The 14599-nt window shown below is 38.1% G+C and overlaps 1 protein-coding gene across 3 annotated transcripts in view; it reads left to right on the forward strand.

Moving 5' to 3' along the window:
- The window catches only part of SCFD2 (sec1 family domain containing 2), a 184964-nt gene that overhangs the window by 19864 nt on the left and 150501 nt on the right, over positions 1 to 14599 (forward strand). For 2 of the 3 annotated variants that reach the window (XM_041402764.1, XM_041402765.1), the window contains one exon: positions 9718 to 9845. The exons of the other annotated variant lie outside the window; for it this stretch is intronic. In XM_041402764.1, the coding sequence (XP_041258698.1) occupies positions 9718 to 9845 (128 nt within the window). The remainder of the gene's footprint in view (positions 1 to 9717; positions 9846 to 14599) is intronic. 3 annotated transcript variants of the gene reach the window in all.

A 14599-nucleotide genomic window follows, 5' to 3' on the forward strand; every position in this document is an offset into this window, starting at 1 on the left:
GTACCTCCTGAAATGTTTATTTTTAAGTTCTCCCATGCTCTGCTGATAACAGGGAGCATATTTCTTCCTGGTTTGGAGTATAGTGGTCATGGTTTTCTTGGAATATGGTAGTTTATAGTTTGTACAAAACAGCAGTTTTGCAACTTAAAATTATGATGATGTTTAAAAACTGGTTTGATATCACGCTTCTCAAAATTTTTGTCTGTCTGAAATAAACTTTTGATTTTTTGTGTTCTCAACATGTTTTAGACCTTGCTATTATGTTTGTAAAAATCCTGTCCCACACTTCCATGTGCTTCTTTGTAAGATAAATGGAAACCTCTTCTCTCATGATAACAAATTCAAAGAACAGTTTCCTGTTACTGTTGGTCTTAGTCATTGGTTGTGTCTTGTGCATCTTAGTTTCTCTTCTCCTAATGGTAAGCAATAATCTGTTTTATCATGCCATGTCTGAAAATTATTGTGAAATTCAAGTTTATTTGACTGGCATTGCCCTGAAGTATCAGTATCTGTAGGTATGCCTTTATGAAGCTAAATATCATGGCTTGAATATAATAATTTGTGTATAGTAACTGTTCCTTGTCCTACTGGTGTGTTTTGACCAACTTTCCCCTGGTCCACCCCACAATGAACCCTTCTTATGTGAGCCAGAGATTTCAAAGAATATTCTGCCTCTTGGGGTTTTTTTATGGCCATGTTGAGTCAGCTGTAGACAGAACCAGTGATGAAGGAAAACGTGGGCTGTATCTTGTGGAACTGCCTGGCAGAACCTCTCGGCTCTCAAAGAGTAGGCAAAGGAAGTTCTTTGCTTCTCGTTCGGTTTGCAGAGTGATTCTGCATGCTGGGTCAGTGTTACTGGCACAAGGAGACCCATGCCAAAGTAAAAACAGGGGAGGAGCCAGAATATTAGGAAATTTTTGACTGCTGTTGGCAAATCTTGCCTTTTCATGAATGTATCTACTAATCTATTAATCCAGTGAATCCTGTACTTCCTTGGACTGTATACCTTGATATTGAACAACATACAGTGAACTGACAAACTCCTTGTCACCTTTTTTATTACCACAGCTATTTCAGGTAGTCCAGAAGAGAATCCCTTGTAAAACTGATGGCTGATAAGCAGCTCCCAGTTTTGCTCAAAGCACTTCAGCCTTAGTGGCTGCAAGCTGATTTGCAACACTTTAAATATTATTTTAGATCTGCTTTTAAAATGTCTGGCAGCTTCTTTTTTATATGTCTTTTGTTTAAAATAAGTGATTTAAAATAAATTGATGACAAAAGGCTCTTAAACATTTAGTCTTACTATAACGATTTTTGTCTATATTTTTAAAATTAAATTTTTTTTTAATTAAAAATTGATGGTGCTTTTGTCTTGCAGAAAAGTAATTACTGTATAATTTGATAATGAAGTTTCCTAAAATCTAATAAACAATAACTTGGTCATACTACAGGACTATGTTCTGAAGTATTTTAATAGTATAAAACTTATATACTAGGAAATAGTCCTAGTTTGGATATACTAAATAGCAAATATATCAGGTATGCAAGACGTCTAGTTTTCTTTTGAGGGAAGCTCAATAGTTTGCAGAACTAACAACATAGAAAATTCATTTATGTGACCCTTTCTGTTGTAGGCCGTTATTTATTTTTTGCTTAATTATCTCATGAAGCGCTGATTATTTTCTGAACTTTGCAGTACACTTTAATTGACAGATTAATTTCTTCTTTCATCTATTTTTCTAGTGAGATTACTTCTTTAAAATTCCTGTTTGCAGCGTAGAAAAATACAAGTCTCAAACCCTTGTGTTGTTGAGGCAGAAAAGTTGGTGTTTTAACAGCACTCTGTGTGACCTTTAGTGAATCAAATTGTTTTATCAATCAAATTATGCTAGTATGAATTAATTAATTAACTTGATCTTGATGTGACACAGCCTTCCTGGAGTATACACAGAAAGGAGGGAGGGGAAAGAAGGGTCTGTATAAACACCATATGCAAAGGCTGAAGCTATCAGCCTGCCATTAGCCCTTTATCTAAGAGGCCCTTGGCATATAAATCAAACAATAACCTCTCTGTTTTGACTCAGTGCCAAAGTATACAGCCGTAGTTGAGTCTAGGACAGATTACACCCACTGAGTGGCTTGAGGGCTTGGAGTGAAACTGGGGAATAGCCATTAAATTATTCAGGAACATATTTATGTTCTTTAATGTTGGCTGTTGGACACTTTTTTGGTACTATTTGCTTCATGTTCTAATCATGAAAACCAATACATGGAAGCATTTTAACATGCGTCTAAGTGAGGATGTGAGAATAATGTTCTAAGTTGAAGGGCTGCAAAGGACTTGTTTTTTAAAAGGTTTTGTGTGTTATGCCATTTTGCAAAATTTTCACTAATCTGTGGCAGAGGTGGTAATTTTCATTCTCCTGCAGTTTTCTGCAAGCACACTACCAAGATGACATTAGCTTTTTGCATGTTTGTTTTTTTTTTTTTCCTAAGGTTAGGAAGGATTGGAATATAGTTCCAGTTTCTACTGTCTGAAGTGCATTTAATTTGGCTGAGCAGATCTGCCAACTGTACAAAATGTTCAACAGCACAATGACAGCCCACTGCTAGGAACCACTTTAAAACTTAGTGTTATTTTGCTTTCCTAGAAATACTGTTAGTCCCTTCTGGGAATGTGCAACTTACATTTATTTAAAAACAAAAATTTTGTGGATTTTGTATTTTTCTCTGAATAAAGTATTGCTGACTCTTTAGTTGAACACACATTGGCCTAGCCCATCAAGAGCACATGCTTGGGATGTGCTCAAATTGCAGCCATGCTAGAGACTGAGCTCCTGGAAATACTGATAGCTGTTTCTATGTAGAAAATTTTAGATGAGTTATGTTGGAGCTGTTTGGTGACTTTCAGAAGGGTGAAATGAAGAGCAGCTTCATTCTCTGAGCCCAGCTGTGTTCTGGGAACATGGCAGTGAGGAGCTCTTCTCATCCACCTGGTATTCCCCACAGCATGTCCACACAATCCCTGTGGCATGGAGGAGCTGCTGTTCCGGGGAGGCTATTCCAGATGTTGTTTCCAGGGGGGGCTGCTCTGTGTGTGGTGGGGTGCAGTCAGGGACTTTGCTGTCCCTACCAGGGTTGTCAGGCTGGCGCTTGTCCCCAGGAATCCACAGTCCATCCGGTGTGGCCTTGGCGCAGCCTCTGCTGTCTCTGAAACAGCAGGGCAGTTGGAGGAGGGAGGATGTCTCTTGATACGTGGCCCTGTGCTCCAGGCTCAAAGCCAAATCTTTGCATCTTATCGCAGGCTTGTGCTTCTCTTTGGTTTATCAGTATGCAAATGACTTATTGCAGCCATGGATTTGTCCTTCGTAGTAATGGTCTTCTGACCACCTGGTGTTGTTTTTTGAAGTGCTGTGCACTTAATGTGGGTGCTGTGTTGTCTTTAAAGAAATGTGTTATTGCAAAAGCAATACTTGGCAGCACACACTTTTTTTTAGCACTCACTCAGTTTTGGGCAGCTTTGTGGTATTAATGACTCTCTAATTTAATCTTTACTGAATTTTTCCCTTCTCCCTTCCTCTTGTGAAAATATACAGATGCAGCTGAGTTGTAAAGCTATATAGACGAAAGGTGAAAGCTTTGCTGATACATTAACCACAGAATCTGTCACATGTTGAGACTACCACAATTTTCCTTCTGATTTTTCTTTTTATCTGTGAAAGTATAAACACGACTACTTTGTTATGCTGAAATTCTGTCATTTCAGTTGATTAGTTTTTGAAGCCCACTCACGGTTATTTTCTGTTTCCTATTCAGAGCCTGTGTCAGCGAATTGCTGTTTGAAATCCCATGTCCTTTGCCAGGTGTATAAATAAGAACATTTGCTTATTCTTTCTTCCTTATTAGTATCTTTCTCATATGATGTCCTCCTCTTGGTTATTTGCTGTTTATGATGTTATGATATAGGCTGTGCTTTCACCTGATGCCAAGAGGTTTAAAACCAAAATAAAACTGTAAAAAGTCATCTTTTTCTTCCTTCATTTAAAATACAGGACAACTGCAAAGGAAACTATATGTAAATACTGATTTGGCCTTTGAAAAGGTTATGGAAGAGACTTTTGACCTGTTTTTCAGTAAGCCTGGGGGCATGGCAGGGCCTACATGTAACTGCAAAAAATGGCAGCATTTTATAAGGAGAAAACAGGATGACCTGAATTTGTCCTGTTAGGCAAAGAAGTCCAGACAAAAATCCAGTAATAGATAATGTGCATGTCACTTTTATCTTCCTTGACTGGAAGTTAGATCACATCATAATAATTTGCAATAGCTTGCCAGAGACTACATATGTGGCTGATAATTCTGGTGATTATGGTATGCTTCTTGGACAAGAGTGTTTGATTTGTTTTCATTGGTTAATTACTCATGCTGATTGAAGAAATATATTGCCAAACTAATACTGTAAATGTTAGGAGGGTTGGGAATGGTCTATTCATACATCTGAAAACATAATGATAAATGAGAAGCACTTAGTAATTGAATGAACATATTTTCTAGTGTAGGCTTACTACTTCCTGACCTTTTGCTCTTGCATTAGAGACCAGGAAGACCATATTTTAAAAATTTGTAAATAATAGACAAGACCTGAAGCAATAAGGGAAGTAAATATTTTTCTGTGCTGGTGGAATCAAGCAAGACATGTCATTTCAGCCAAGGGTAAATTATGGTGTTGTGCACTGCGCCCCCTCAGGGTAAGTGCCCCCAGATTTCTGTCTTTGCCTCTAGTTTTGTATCTGCTCTGAGAGTTTGCTCTCCATTGACTGGTGCTTGATTTCACCTATTTCCAGACTACTGTCTCCAGCTTGGTAATAGCACATCCCAATGCCACCAACCTCCCCTGTTCTCCCCTAATTTGTTCAAAATGAATAGTTTTGATGCTAAGGCTACAGATGATCAGGGATAGGGATACATTCTGTCAGATAAACTTGGCAGTGTTGTCCTAGCAGGACTGCACCAGGCCAGATCAAGAGAGTAAGTTACAGTTATTTTAACCTATGCAAGGTTAGGCATTTGATAATCAACCTGTAAATGTCTAGATCAAACAAATCAGTTTAGTTACAAGAACACGTTAGTGAAAGGAGTTCCATGGGAATGAGAGCAAGCTCCCCCACAGTAAGCATTGCTGAAACTAGTGCACCATCACCAAAAGGATTGCTTACCATACTGTACCCTTACTTCTGCTCAGGGTTTTGACTTTTTCACCCTGCGTCTTCTAAACAACAGATTTCATTGTGTCATCTTTCCTCTGGATATTATAAATTTGAGAAGCCAGCTAGTTAGCCACTTCATGGCTAAATCGTTTTATTATCGATTTTGATTTTTGTTTTTCTATCTCTTCTTGAAGCACCTGCATCAAGCTTTAGTCAACATGGAACATTCCAGTCTTTCTGACTGGTTCTCATCAGCACCTTTCTCCTGGCACAATTGCCAGCTGGTGTCTCATTGTATAGATTATGGATCTGATGACTCGGTCCTTTTCCCCTCTGTCTTCCTGATTCAGCTTTGAAAACTGGCATGCAAATACCAGAAGTAGGGGAGCTGCATCTTTTAGTTGTCTAGATTTCTCCCTCTTTCTTTATAATCTTTTTCATTGTCGTTTTAAAGTACAAATTATATGCAGTTACATTTTAATTAGTTTTGGAACAGAGAATGTTTCATTAGAAAAGTTTGTGTGTGAGGGGAAGGGAGAAATTTGCAATTTTGAGATGTCTGTCAAAGGCTGCTTTATGTAAATTGAATGGTATAACTCTGTCCAATGGGGCTTTTCAGAGACTTATGCTTTTTCTCAGAACTTAGTATGATATTTTTGTTTAATAATTTTTCTGCCAGGTTACTGCTACAGTTGTTCCTATTAAATTCTGTTTTCTGATATAACTGGTTGATTAGGTACAATACAATGACTGTTGCGATAAAAGAAATGGACAGGGTATCAAATCTGTGAGCGAAACTCTACCCTTGTTGGTGAAACTGATTTACTGGAGAGGCCCCTGAATTTGTGTTCTCTTTGTCAGGTTTGCCATGCCCTACAAAACATTTTGTAATAGAAAAACACACAAGTGCATACTGTAATATTTACCTATTTTTGTGACAGTTATTTTGAAGGGTGTTTTTGAATTCCTGAGATGTACTGCTGTGTAACTGTAAAGGATTTATTTTTTCATGAGCAAGCCATCATCATTCAGACAATATCTATTAAGGGTTTTGTAATGCATTGAATATTTAGAAAAAAACCCAACTATTTCATTTCAGAAAACTACTTTCAGAGTAAAAATGTTGACTTTAATGTGTAAAATATAATACAAGATTATGTGTATTATATAATATAAGATAAAATGTAAAATCAGTACATAGTTCTTGGGAAGTCAAAGAATGCAAGACAAGGGAGAAATTTGAATTGGGATGCTCGATTCTTTAGAAATCACTGATTACCATTGTCACTAGATTGGGGCATTTGCACCAAAGCAAAGGAACTGCAGATGGGAAAAAAGTGGAGGGGAAGGGCACCATGACAAGAGCTGGAAGGCAGTTGCAGACAAATGTTTTCCCGAAAGGGTAAGATAAGATAATATATTTCCCGAGTGTTAGAAATCTCTAAAAGGAAAATGCTGTGGTAACTTCTCAGATCAGGCAGGAGTCAACACCAGAGCCCTGTACTGTGTCCTACTGACTCATTCCCAGCAGTCATTCCTGTCTTGTTACTGATGAAGGTTAAGAGTGGGTGTTTTTCAAAGCAATAAGCTTTATTGGAAAGGGTAATAGAGGGGGAACAGGAAAAGTGTTAGCAGCAGAAAAAATACAAGTACTTCTGTGGCTTGTTTTTCCCGTTATATTAAAAAAAAAAAAAGACTGAGCTTAAAAATTGTTTTCTGTGGATTAACCTAGTCAGTTGACTGTGTTAGCTATTGATATACATTGACCTCATCCTGCTTATATATAGTTATATCTATGATACTTAAACCACTAATTATTGTGCAAAGCACTGGGAAGAAAAATGTCTACAGAAAATCTGGATGACAGAGATGTAGCATACAGGGGTTTGGTTGACTCTCCTCTCCTTTAGGACTGTAGTTGTTTTGCTTTTTGCTCTTTTTTGTGTATTAAAGCAACCCTCAGGGATCCTGCAAACTTTGGTCCTTGGGATTAAAAAAAAACTTACTGTGGCTAAAGGAGGAAGAATGAATATAGAAAGCAAAAAGTAAATCCACACCCGCCCCCCTTTTTTTTTTTTCTTAAATCATTAGTATGACTCATTCTTAATTTTTGTTTCTTTGTTTAGTTTAAAATAATGGGTCTGTTATTTTGGAGGAGTATTATAGTTTATTAACAAGTAGAAGTACCAGCTGAAACAGGTACTTCTGGTAGTGATGATACAATATAGTATGATACATGTTGCTTTCAAAGACCTTGCCACCCAAAGTGACAGGACCCATCCACACATGATGTGAAGAGGGAGAGCAGCAAGCAAGGATTATGGAAAAATGGTGTAACTTTATCACATGCACTCTTTTATTGGCTTCTTTAGATGCTTTATGATGAGTTTTCCACACTTTACTGTTTGCTAAGTATCTTTATGAAGTATAGGAGTGAGAAAAATTAGACTACAAAAACCTGTGCAAAATCTGGTAGGCTTTTATTTTAGCTCCCTTATGTTGCTTGTTTTCCTATGTTTGCAAGGTTTAGCTCCTGGTATCTTGTTTATGTGAGACTCTGCCCTTACATTTAGGGTGATGAAGGGAACTGTGAGAATGAGAACAAGTTAAAGATCTTAAACAGAAACTTTTGCTTTTTTTTCTTCCAAATGGGGAAAAAGTATTTTTAAACCTAGCTTCCTGCTGTTTCAGGTTCGTTCCTGATCTCTATAGATTTGGTATTGGAATCGTATATCCAGGAAGGGATTGGTTATCAGGCAATGCAGTGGCCTTGTAAAATCCAAACCTCAAGCACAGTTGTAAATGACAGCGAGACGTGCCCTGTGAATGTGATGTGAACAGGATCAACACTGCATTTACAAGTGATGTTGGGTGGGGAGTAGATTGAGTAGATAATCTGTAAAAATAGCATACCTGAGGATCACAGAATCTGAGCTATTAAAAGACCTCCAAGATCACAGAGTCCAGCCTTTGACTGAGTACTCCCATGCCCACTAAACCATACCACAAAGTGCCAGATCTACTAATTTTTGGACACTTCCAGGTATGGCGACTCCACCAGTTCACTGGGGTGCCTGTGCTTGACAACCCTTTCCATAAAGAAATTCTTACATTGTACTGAAGTATCCAGTTGTTTTGGAAATCTCTCATGTCTTGCACTATTGTATGTTACATATCCCTGTAGTTTTTTCTTGTGAGGAATCTTCTTGGAGCTGCTGCCCATGAAAAGTGCTCAGTGCTCAGACAGTGCTTAGTGATGGAGTAGAAGGAGCTGCTGCAGGTGCCCCAGCTGTTTTTAGGAGGTACTGCCTCCTGCCTCTGTGTTTAGAAGGAGAAAGGGAAGTACTGTGTTAGGTCATCTGATTTTTTTTTCCCTTTGCCACCCATGGCAGTAGGGTGAAATTTGTGCTTCCTGTTCATTTGTGATTTGGTCAGAAGAAGGGTAACTCAACCTTTTTCCCACAGTCCTTCCACCCACATAGGCTTTGACAGAGGATGTGGGTTTCTTGGATGTCAGAAATGGGGCTTGGTGATCCTCTTACCTGGTTTGGGAGACAGCACAGATTTGCTAAATACAGCCCTGCTGTTGCAGCAGAGCATAAGAACAGCTGCTCGGGAATGGGTATCAAATGAATTATTATGAGTTTCTATTTCCATGAAACAAAGCTTGTTTTGGCATGTTTATAAGCATGTTGTAAATGACATCAAAATATCTTTAGGAGTTAAATGTCTCCTGAGGAGAAAACAGAGGGAAGCTTTTCCTTTAAAACAAAAAATACATTGAAAAAACAAATCAGCATAGTTAATCCCAATGTGTGGCTTTAGCCCCAAACAAGGGATTTTCCTACCTTATCGTCCCTTGCCACTGAAAGAACACTGAATTCATTCACACTAGCAACAAATGCAGTGTCCTGGAGGAAAGAGAAGACTGACAGGGAACTGAGTACAGATGGAACTACAAAAATGCCTAATTTAAGTTTAGCAGCAACAACAAAAAGAAGATCTGTAATTGCAGAAATCATAAGGACAGATAATTTCTGCTGTGGATTATTCATTTCACATACGGAGAATCCATGAAACCCAAAGTGACAACAGTTCATCAAAATTATAACAACAGCCTTCAGCACTGGGAGTACCAGCTTTGGGATATAAACTCTTGTGGGGAAGTTAGAGCCTATCCTTTCCATAGCCTTTTAGTAACTGAAGAAGTTTGGACTGTTTCTGATATTCCTATGGTTGAACAGTAGTGCTTACTTTTAGAATGACATGCTTATTCATTATATATGAATTCTAATGCTTTATAATTGGTAGCAAAAAAATCTAGCTTTTCTGTAAAACTGTAGCTACTGTTCTGCTAAGAATAATTAAGCTTTCATATTACTTTTATTTTTGCTTGTATCCTACCTGAGAGATTAATAAGTAGAAGAATTCATCTCAAAACATAAATGTTGATGTAAGTTTACTCCATTATTCAAGCAATGTTTAGTATAGTCATGTCATTTTCTTACAGTGATCCAGCTGCCAAAGCTCTCTGGGAGTCCTTCATGAACCTCAAACAAAAGGAAGCTGTGATGGAGGCCAGGAGACACCTTGTGGAGGCTGCAAGCAGAGAAAATTTACCTATTAAGATGAGCATGGGTGAGCAATGTGACATAGTCTCCCTTACAAAGCACTGATGTGTAAGATGGCAGCTTATCTTTTTCCACATAACCCTCTTGGGCAAAACCTACCCATTCTTGGTTCATCCCCATCCTTGTCAGCAGGTTTCAGGTAGCCTTCATGGCTACCATAGGATCTTTCTGGTATATAAGTGAGAGACAATTTTTTTTTTTTTAAGAATACAACAACTTTAAAAAGATTGAGAACCATGGAGAAACATTGGAGGGTTTTAAAGGCATGTAAATGGTTAGCAATGCTACTTGTCTTTCTTTTACAGACCATGAGAATTTTTTTTCTAAAATGTCAAGTAAGACTGCCTGGCTCAAGGGAGTTTTAGTTGAAGTCCATGTCTGGACACACTTTAAACCTCAATTTTTCAAAATATTAGAGAAACAGATTAAGACACAATGGCTTTCAATAGCTCTTCTAGAACCTCGTTCTCATGATGCACATATTCAGTAAAATGTGGAAACTGATATATTGGGCATGTGAAAACTGGTATTGCCTCTATACAGCAATATTTTTTGTATTGTGAATACTCTTAGGTCTACTTCTTGCTGAACTTTTCTTCAAGAGAGAAAGGTCCTCATGGAATAAGAGTAACAGACTTTTATCTGTGACTCCAGAGTAAACTGCCAAGATATTATAGAATTAGGTGTACAACCAACTAGTGAATTCCTTACAACTATAACATATAAGATATTGTGTGGTCTTTACAAATACCTAGAGCATGCATTTAATAGAGTATTAATCAGAAATACTAGATTTCTGTAACAGTAATGTTGTAAGCTGTTGTAAAGAAATGGAAAAGGACCAGCTCAGAAAGGGCTATTACAAATTTGTCTGAAGGAGGGAAGGTTAAGTAAACAACAAAATCTTGTTTAAGTTTTTAATATGTGTGTGAGTACTCACCATAATAATGTTAAGAAGCCCCCACTACTTTTCTGTGACATACACTTTAAAAGCAATTATTATTAATGTTGAAATTCATCTTTGTTATAAAACTAATTGCTTCTTGTCTTCAAGAGGTAATGATCCATCTGTGACCTTTGCTCCTTTGTGTGAATGATTAGATTAGCCACCCTTTCCTCTGTGTCCCCTTCCTGTGGTATCCAGTGAAGGCTGCAGTAACCTAGTTTTTAATCACAGTAGCTGACACTTACTGAGTATCTTGCATACATGGGCCTGATACACTGCTATATGGAAACATGAGGAGTTGATGGTGAAGCAAATTCCTGATTTTTTGGTTGTTGTTGAAATGTAGCATGAAGTAATATTCACAGAATTTTGTTCTTCTGTGAATTGTATTTTTATCTTGCACTAGAATCATAATCAGTTGTTAACTTTGTAGTTGAAATTGAAAGAGTGAAGTAAAGTTTGAGGTAGTCTTGTAAATGATAAACAGGGATAAAATCAGAAACAAGGAGAGGGGAGCACTACAGTCACCAAAGTAAACCATTTCTTATTGAGCAGAAATGCAGAAAACCTGAAACTCACACCCAGATGTCATATTGTGCAATGACACGTATTTGTTAATCACTTCTTAAAATGGACATCTATACAGCATTCACTGCTTGTTCACCATGCTGCAGAACATCTGGTTTTTCTGTAGGGAAGCTGGAAATTGTGCTCTTTATCAATTGCTGCATTTGCTGAGAAGCAAAAAATTGCAGTGGCCTGTTCTGGTCCTGATTGCTGTGATTTTTTGAAAGGCTCCTTCTACTGCAACTGTGATATGAGGCAGCTCTGGCTGGAGAGAAGGGAAATGCTTTCACTGGGCTCTGTGCTTAGACTTGAGTTTTTATGATTTTGCCTCAGGTTCTGCCTGTGCTGGAAGATCTCGGTGGATTGCACATTTTTTTTCTCAACACTTAGGGTATTTTCTGAGTTTTTTATGTTCCTGATATTAAATGTCAGAGATTTCCTAGCATGAAAGTTTCCTCTTACTCGCTTTACTAAGACCAGCTGTGTCAGATGGTAAGAGTATTTTCCTTAGTACTTCTTTTTTTCTTTTTTTTTTTCCCTGGAAATAAGGAGTGAATTACATTTGAAAGCAAAGCTTTGAATTCCATTTGGTGTAGCTGAGCCCTCCTGCAGTGGCCACCTGCCTGAAAAACTGCATCACTGTGACACTGGCAGCATGGGAGCCCTTTGCAGTGATGGGAAACTCAATCACATCCTGTTTCTGTATTTTCAGTGAAAGGAAAAGAAATTATGTTGTTCTCTGGGCTTTGAAAGGCTGCTCATTGCTCTGAGGTGTTCATGTGCTTGCCCACGTTTCCCCTGGAAGGGATGTGCCTGATGCCCGGCTTTCCTCTTTCTCTGCCTCCTGCATATGGCAGGAGCAATGACAGTTCTGGGAGGACACACAGCCCAAGTTTTTGCTTTCTGATATCTTCTGAATGTGTCTTCCTCCTCTTGAGAAGAAAAGAGTGGGAAAACTATACAAGGGGACACGTCTTCCCTCCAGCACCTTCAACTGTCTGCAGGCCATTGGGGACTCCATCTTTTTCCATTGAGATCAGCAGGAAGAGAGGAGAAGAGATCTGATGAAGGAGAAAAAAGAGAAATAAAGGATACAATAATTATTGTTACATTTTTTGACCTGGGTAGATTGGAGCTCTGCTTTCAGGTGTTCTTGATTTACACATTCATTGCTTTAGTTGTATCAAGGGAGGTGGATAGTAGGGGTGTCTGAAGTATTTGTTTGCATGTAAATAGGTGAAGCTGTCCTTTTGTAATTTAAATAAAGAGGCATTAAAATATTTCATGTCAGTCTATACACACACACTTCAAAAAACCCAAAAGCCATCAAACAACACTTTTTAAGAAATACATCAGCTCAACTTTTCCTCTGAGGTATTTGTGTTTCTGTGTTATTTACCCATATGAGGGCTGGTAAATACTTGCCAAATTCTGGTCAGTTGTCCTGTTGTGTAGGTGTAAATACATAGGTGTAAATTATTTTGATATAATAAAAATCCTCACATTTAAAATGTATTTTATTTAAAGAATTAAATATTATTTTGAAAAGCTCTTTGGAAGAAAAGATCACTTTAATAGCTTTTGGGCAAGATTTATAGCATTGTGCTAAATTTAAGTGAAATTGTAAATACTGGAAAGGGATTACTTCTGCCCACCTCTTGGTAAGTGACTGTAATGAAGCCGCTCTGGAGCAGCAGAGAGATTGCTGCTTTTTCCATTCCTGAATTTCCTGCTCCATTCTTCATAAGTCTGATGCATATCTTAATCATCCTCTGAGCATGGCCAGCCCTGACTCTCTCCTTGAAAGCTTTACTATTAGCATAGTATTTGGCAGTGGTAAAACCTTTGCTACAAATGTTCTTCTGTGGTTTTAGCAGCACCCTTACCCTTGTGTTTGAAAAGAACACAGTAAACCTTGACTGAGTCTGAATTCCTTTATTGTGTCTTTTTACTGGCATGGAGACTGGTGAAAGTCGAAACACTGGTACAGTAACAGAAACAAAGAGCAGCGTGCTGGTCCACAAGCCCTTGTTAGCGGGAGAAAAGCCATTTGGTTTCTTTCCATTTGAATTGTACAAATACAGTTTTAAAAATCAAGCTCACTATAAAATTAGCAAAGTCTTTGTGAAGTAAAAATTGAGTGCTGTAACTTTTTTAAATGAGGTGGTTTGTATGGTTTGAATTGAACTTTTATTTGGGTAGAAGTAGGAAGATGCTGACATTCTAGTGTGACAATACGAAATAATATTTTGAGTTTATAGCAGTAGCTTAAAATGGACAGAATCAATAGAGTAGATCAATACTTTATCTAAAAACATAAAACATATAAAATGTGCATGATTTTCTTTGAAATGAAGGGTTGCATTGGACTGCAACAGTGTTTAACATGCTATTTGTTCTTTATGAGACCAATATAAAAATATTAAATACGATAAATTTCTGGAATAAATTTTGAGGATAAAAGCTACCAGCCAAGATGATGAGCTAATAAGGTAGATAAAACAAGTCTGATCTTGGTTATCTAAAATCCACCCTGGCCAACCATGAGGACAATTTTGTGATGGTGACAAGTAGTGAGACATCACAGTCTGAGTTTGAGGTCCTTGCAAGGGAGTAGAAAGAAGGTTATCATTGCAGAGTGTGGTCTGTGTGGTTTGAATCCATTCTGCAGCATGTCTCTGTAAGTGGTAGGTGCCTGGATAGCAGCTTGGTTTGGAGACACTATGGCCCTTCATTTTGCAGAGAAGACATCATATTGTAGACTGGTTCTTGGGATGCTTGTTATGTTTCTCTGATGCCTGTTTACCTGGTTTGCAAATCCTTTGGGAGAGCAAGAAGCAGGATCAGTAAGGCAGCAGCCAAAGTTCTCCTCCAGACAGCCTCATGAAGTGAGTGGCTTCCTGTGCCAACTCAGCTGACACCAGCATGGCTTAGCCTGAGGTGTCCCAAATGTCTAATAGTGGGTCTCATGCTGCCCCTTCAAGGGCTCCCTGATCTTCTCAGGGCATTTTTCCATGGAGAGGAGGAATGCTGCTTTTCTCAGACCTGAATTCCTTTCATTGTACAGCCTGGATCTTGAACAGGCAGTTCTTAAGTTAAATTAGTCTGCTCATTGTCTCTTTAAAAGTTACAGGAGTCCTGCAGTGTGGGTCTTTCTAGCCAAGTGGATTTTTTTTTCCAGACTATTGCAATAGTGAGTTCCTGATTTTTCCCTGTAGTGCATCTGAAAACATAGTCTTGACCTGAAG

The sequence above is a fragment of the Onychostruthus taczanowskii genome, unplaced genomic scaffold (assembly GCF_017590055.1).
Source record: "Onychostruthus taczanowskii isolate IOZ18803 unplaced genomic scaffold, ASM1759005v1 scaffold2, whole genome shotgun sequence".
Lineage (NCBI taxonomy): Eukaryota > Metazoa > Chordata > Aves > Passeriformes > Passeridae > Onychostruthus > Onychostruthus taczanowskii.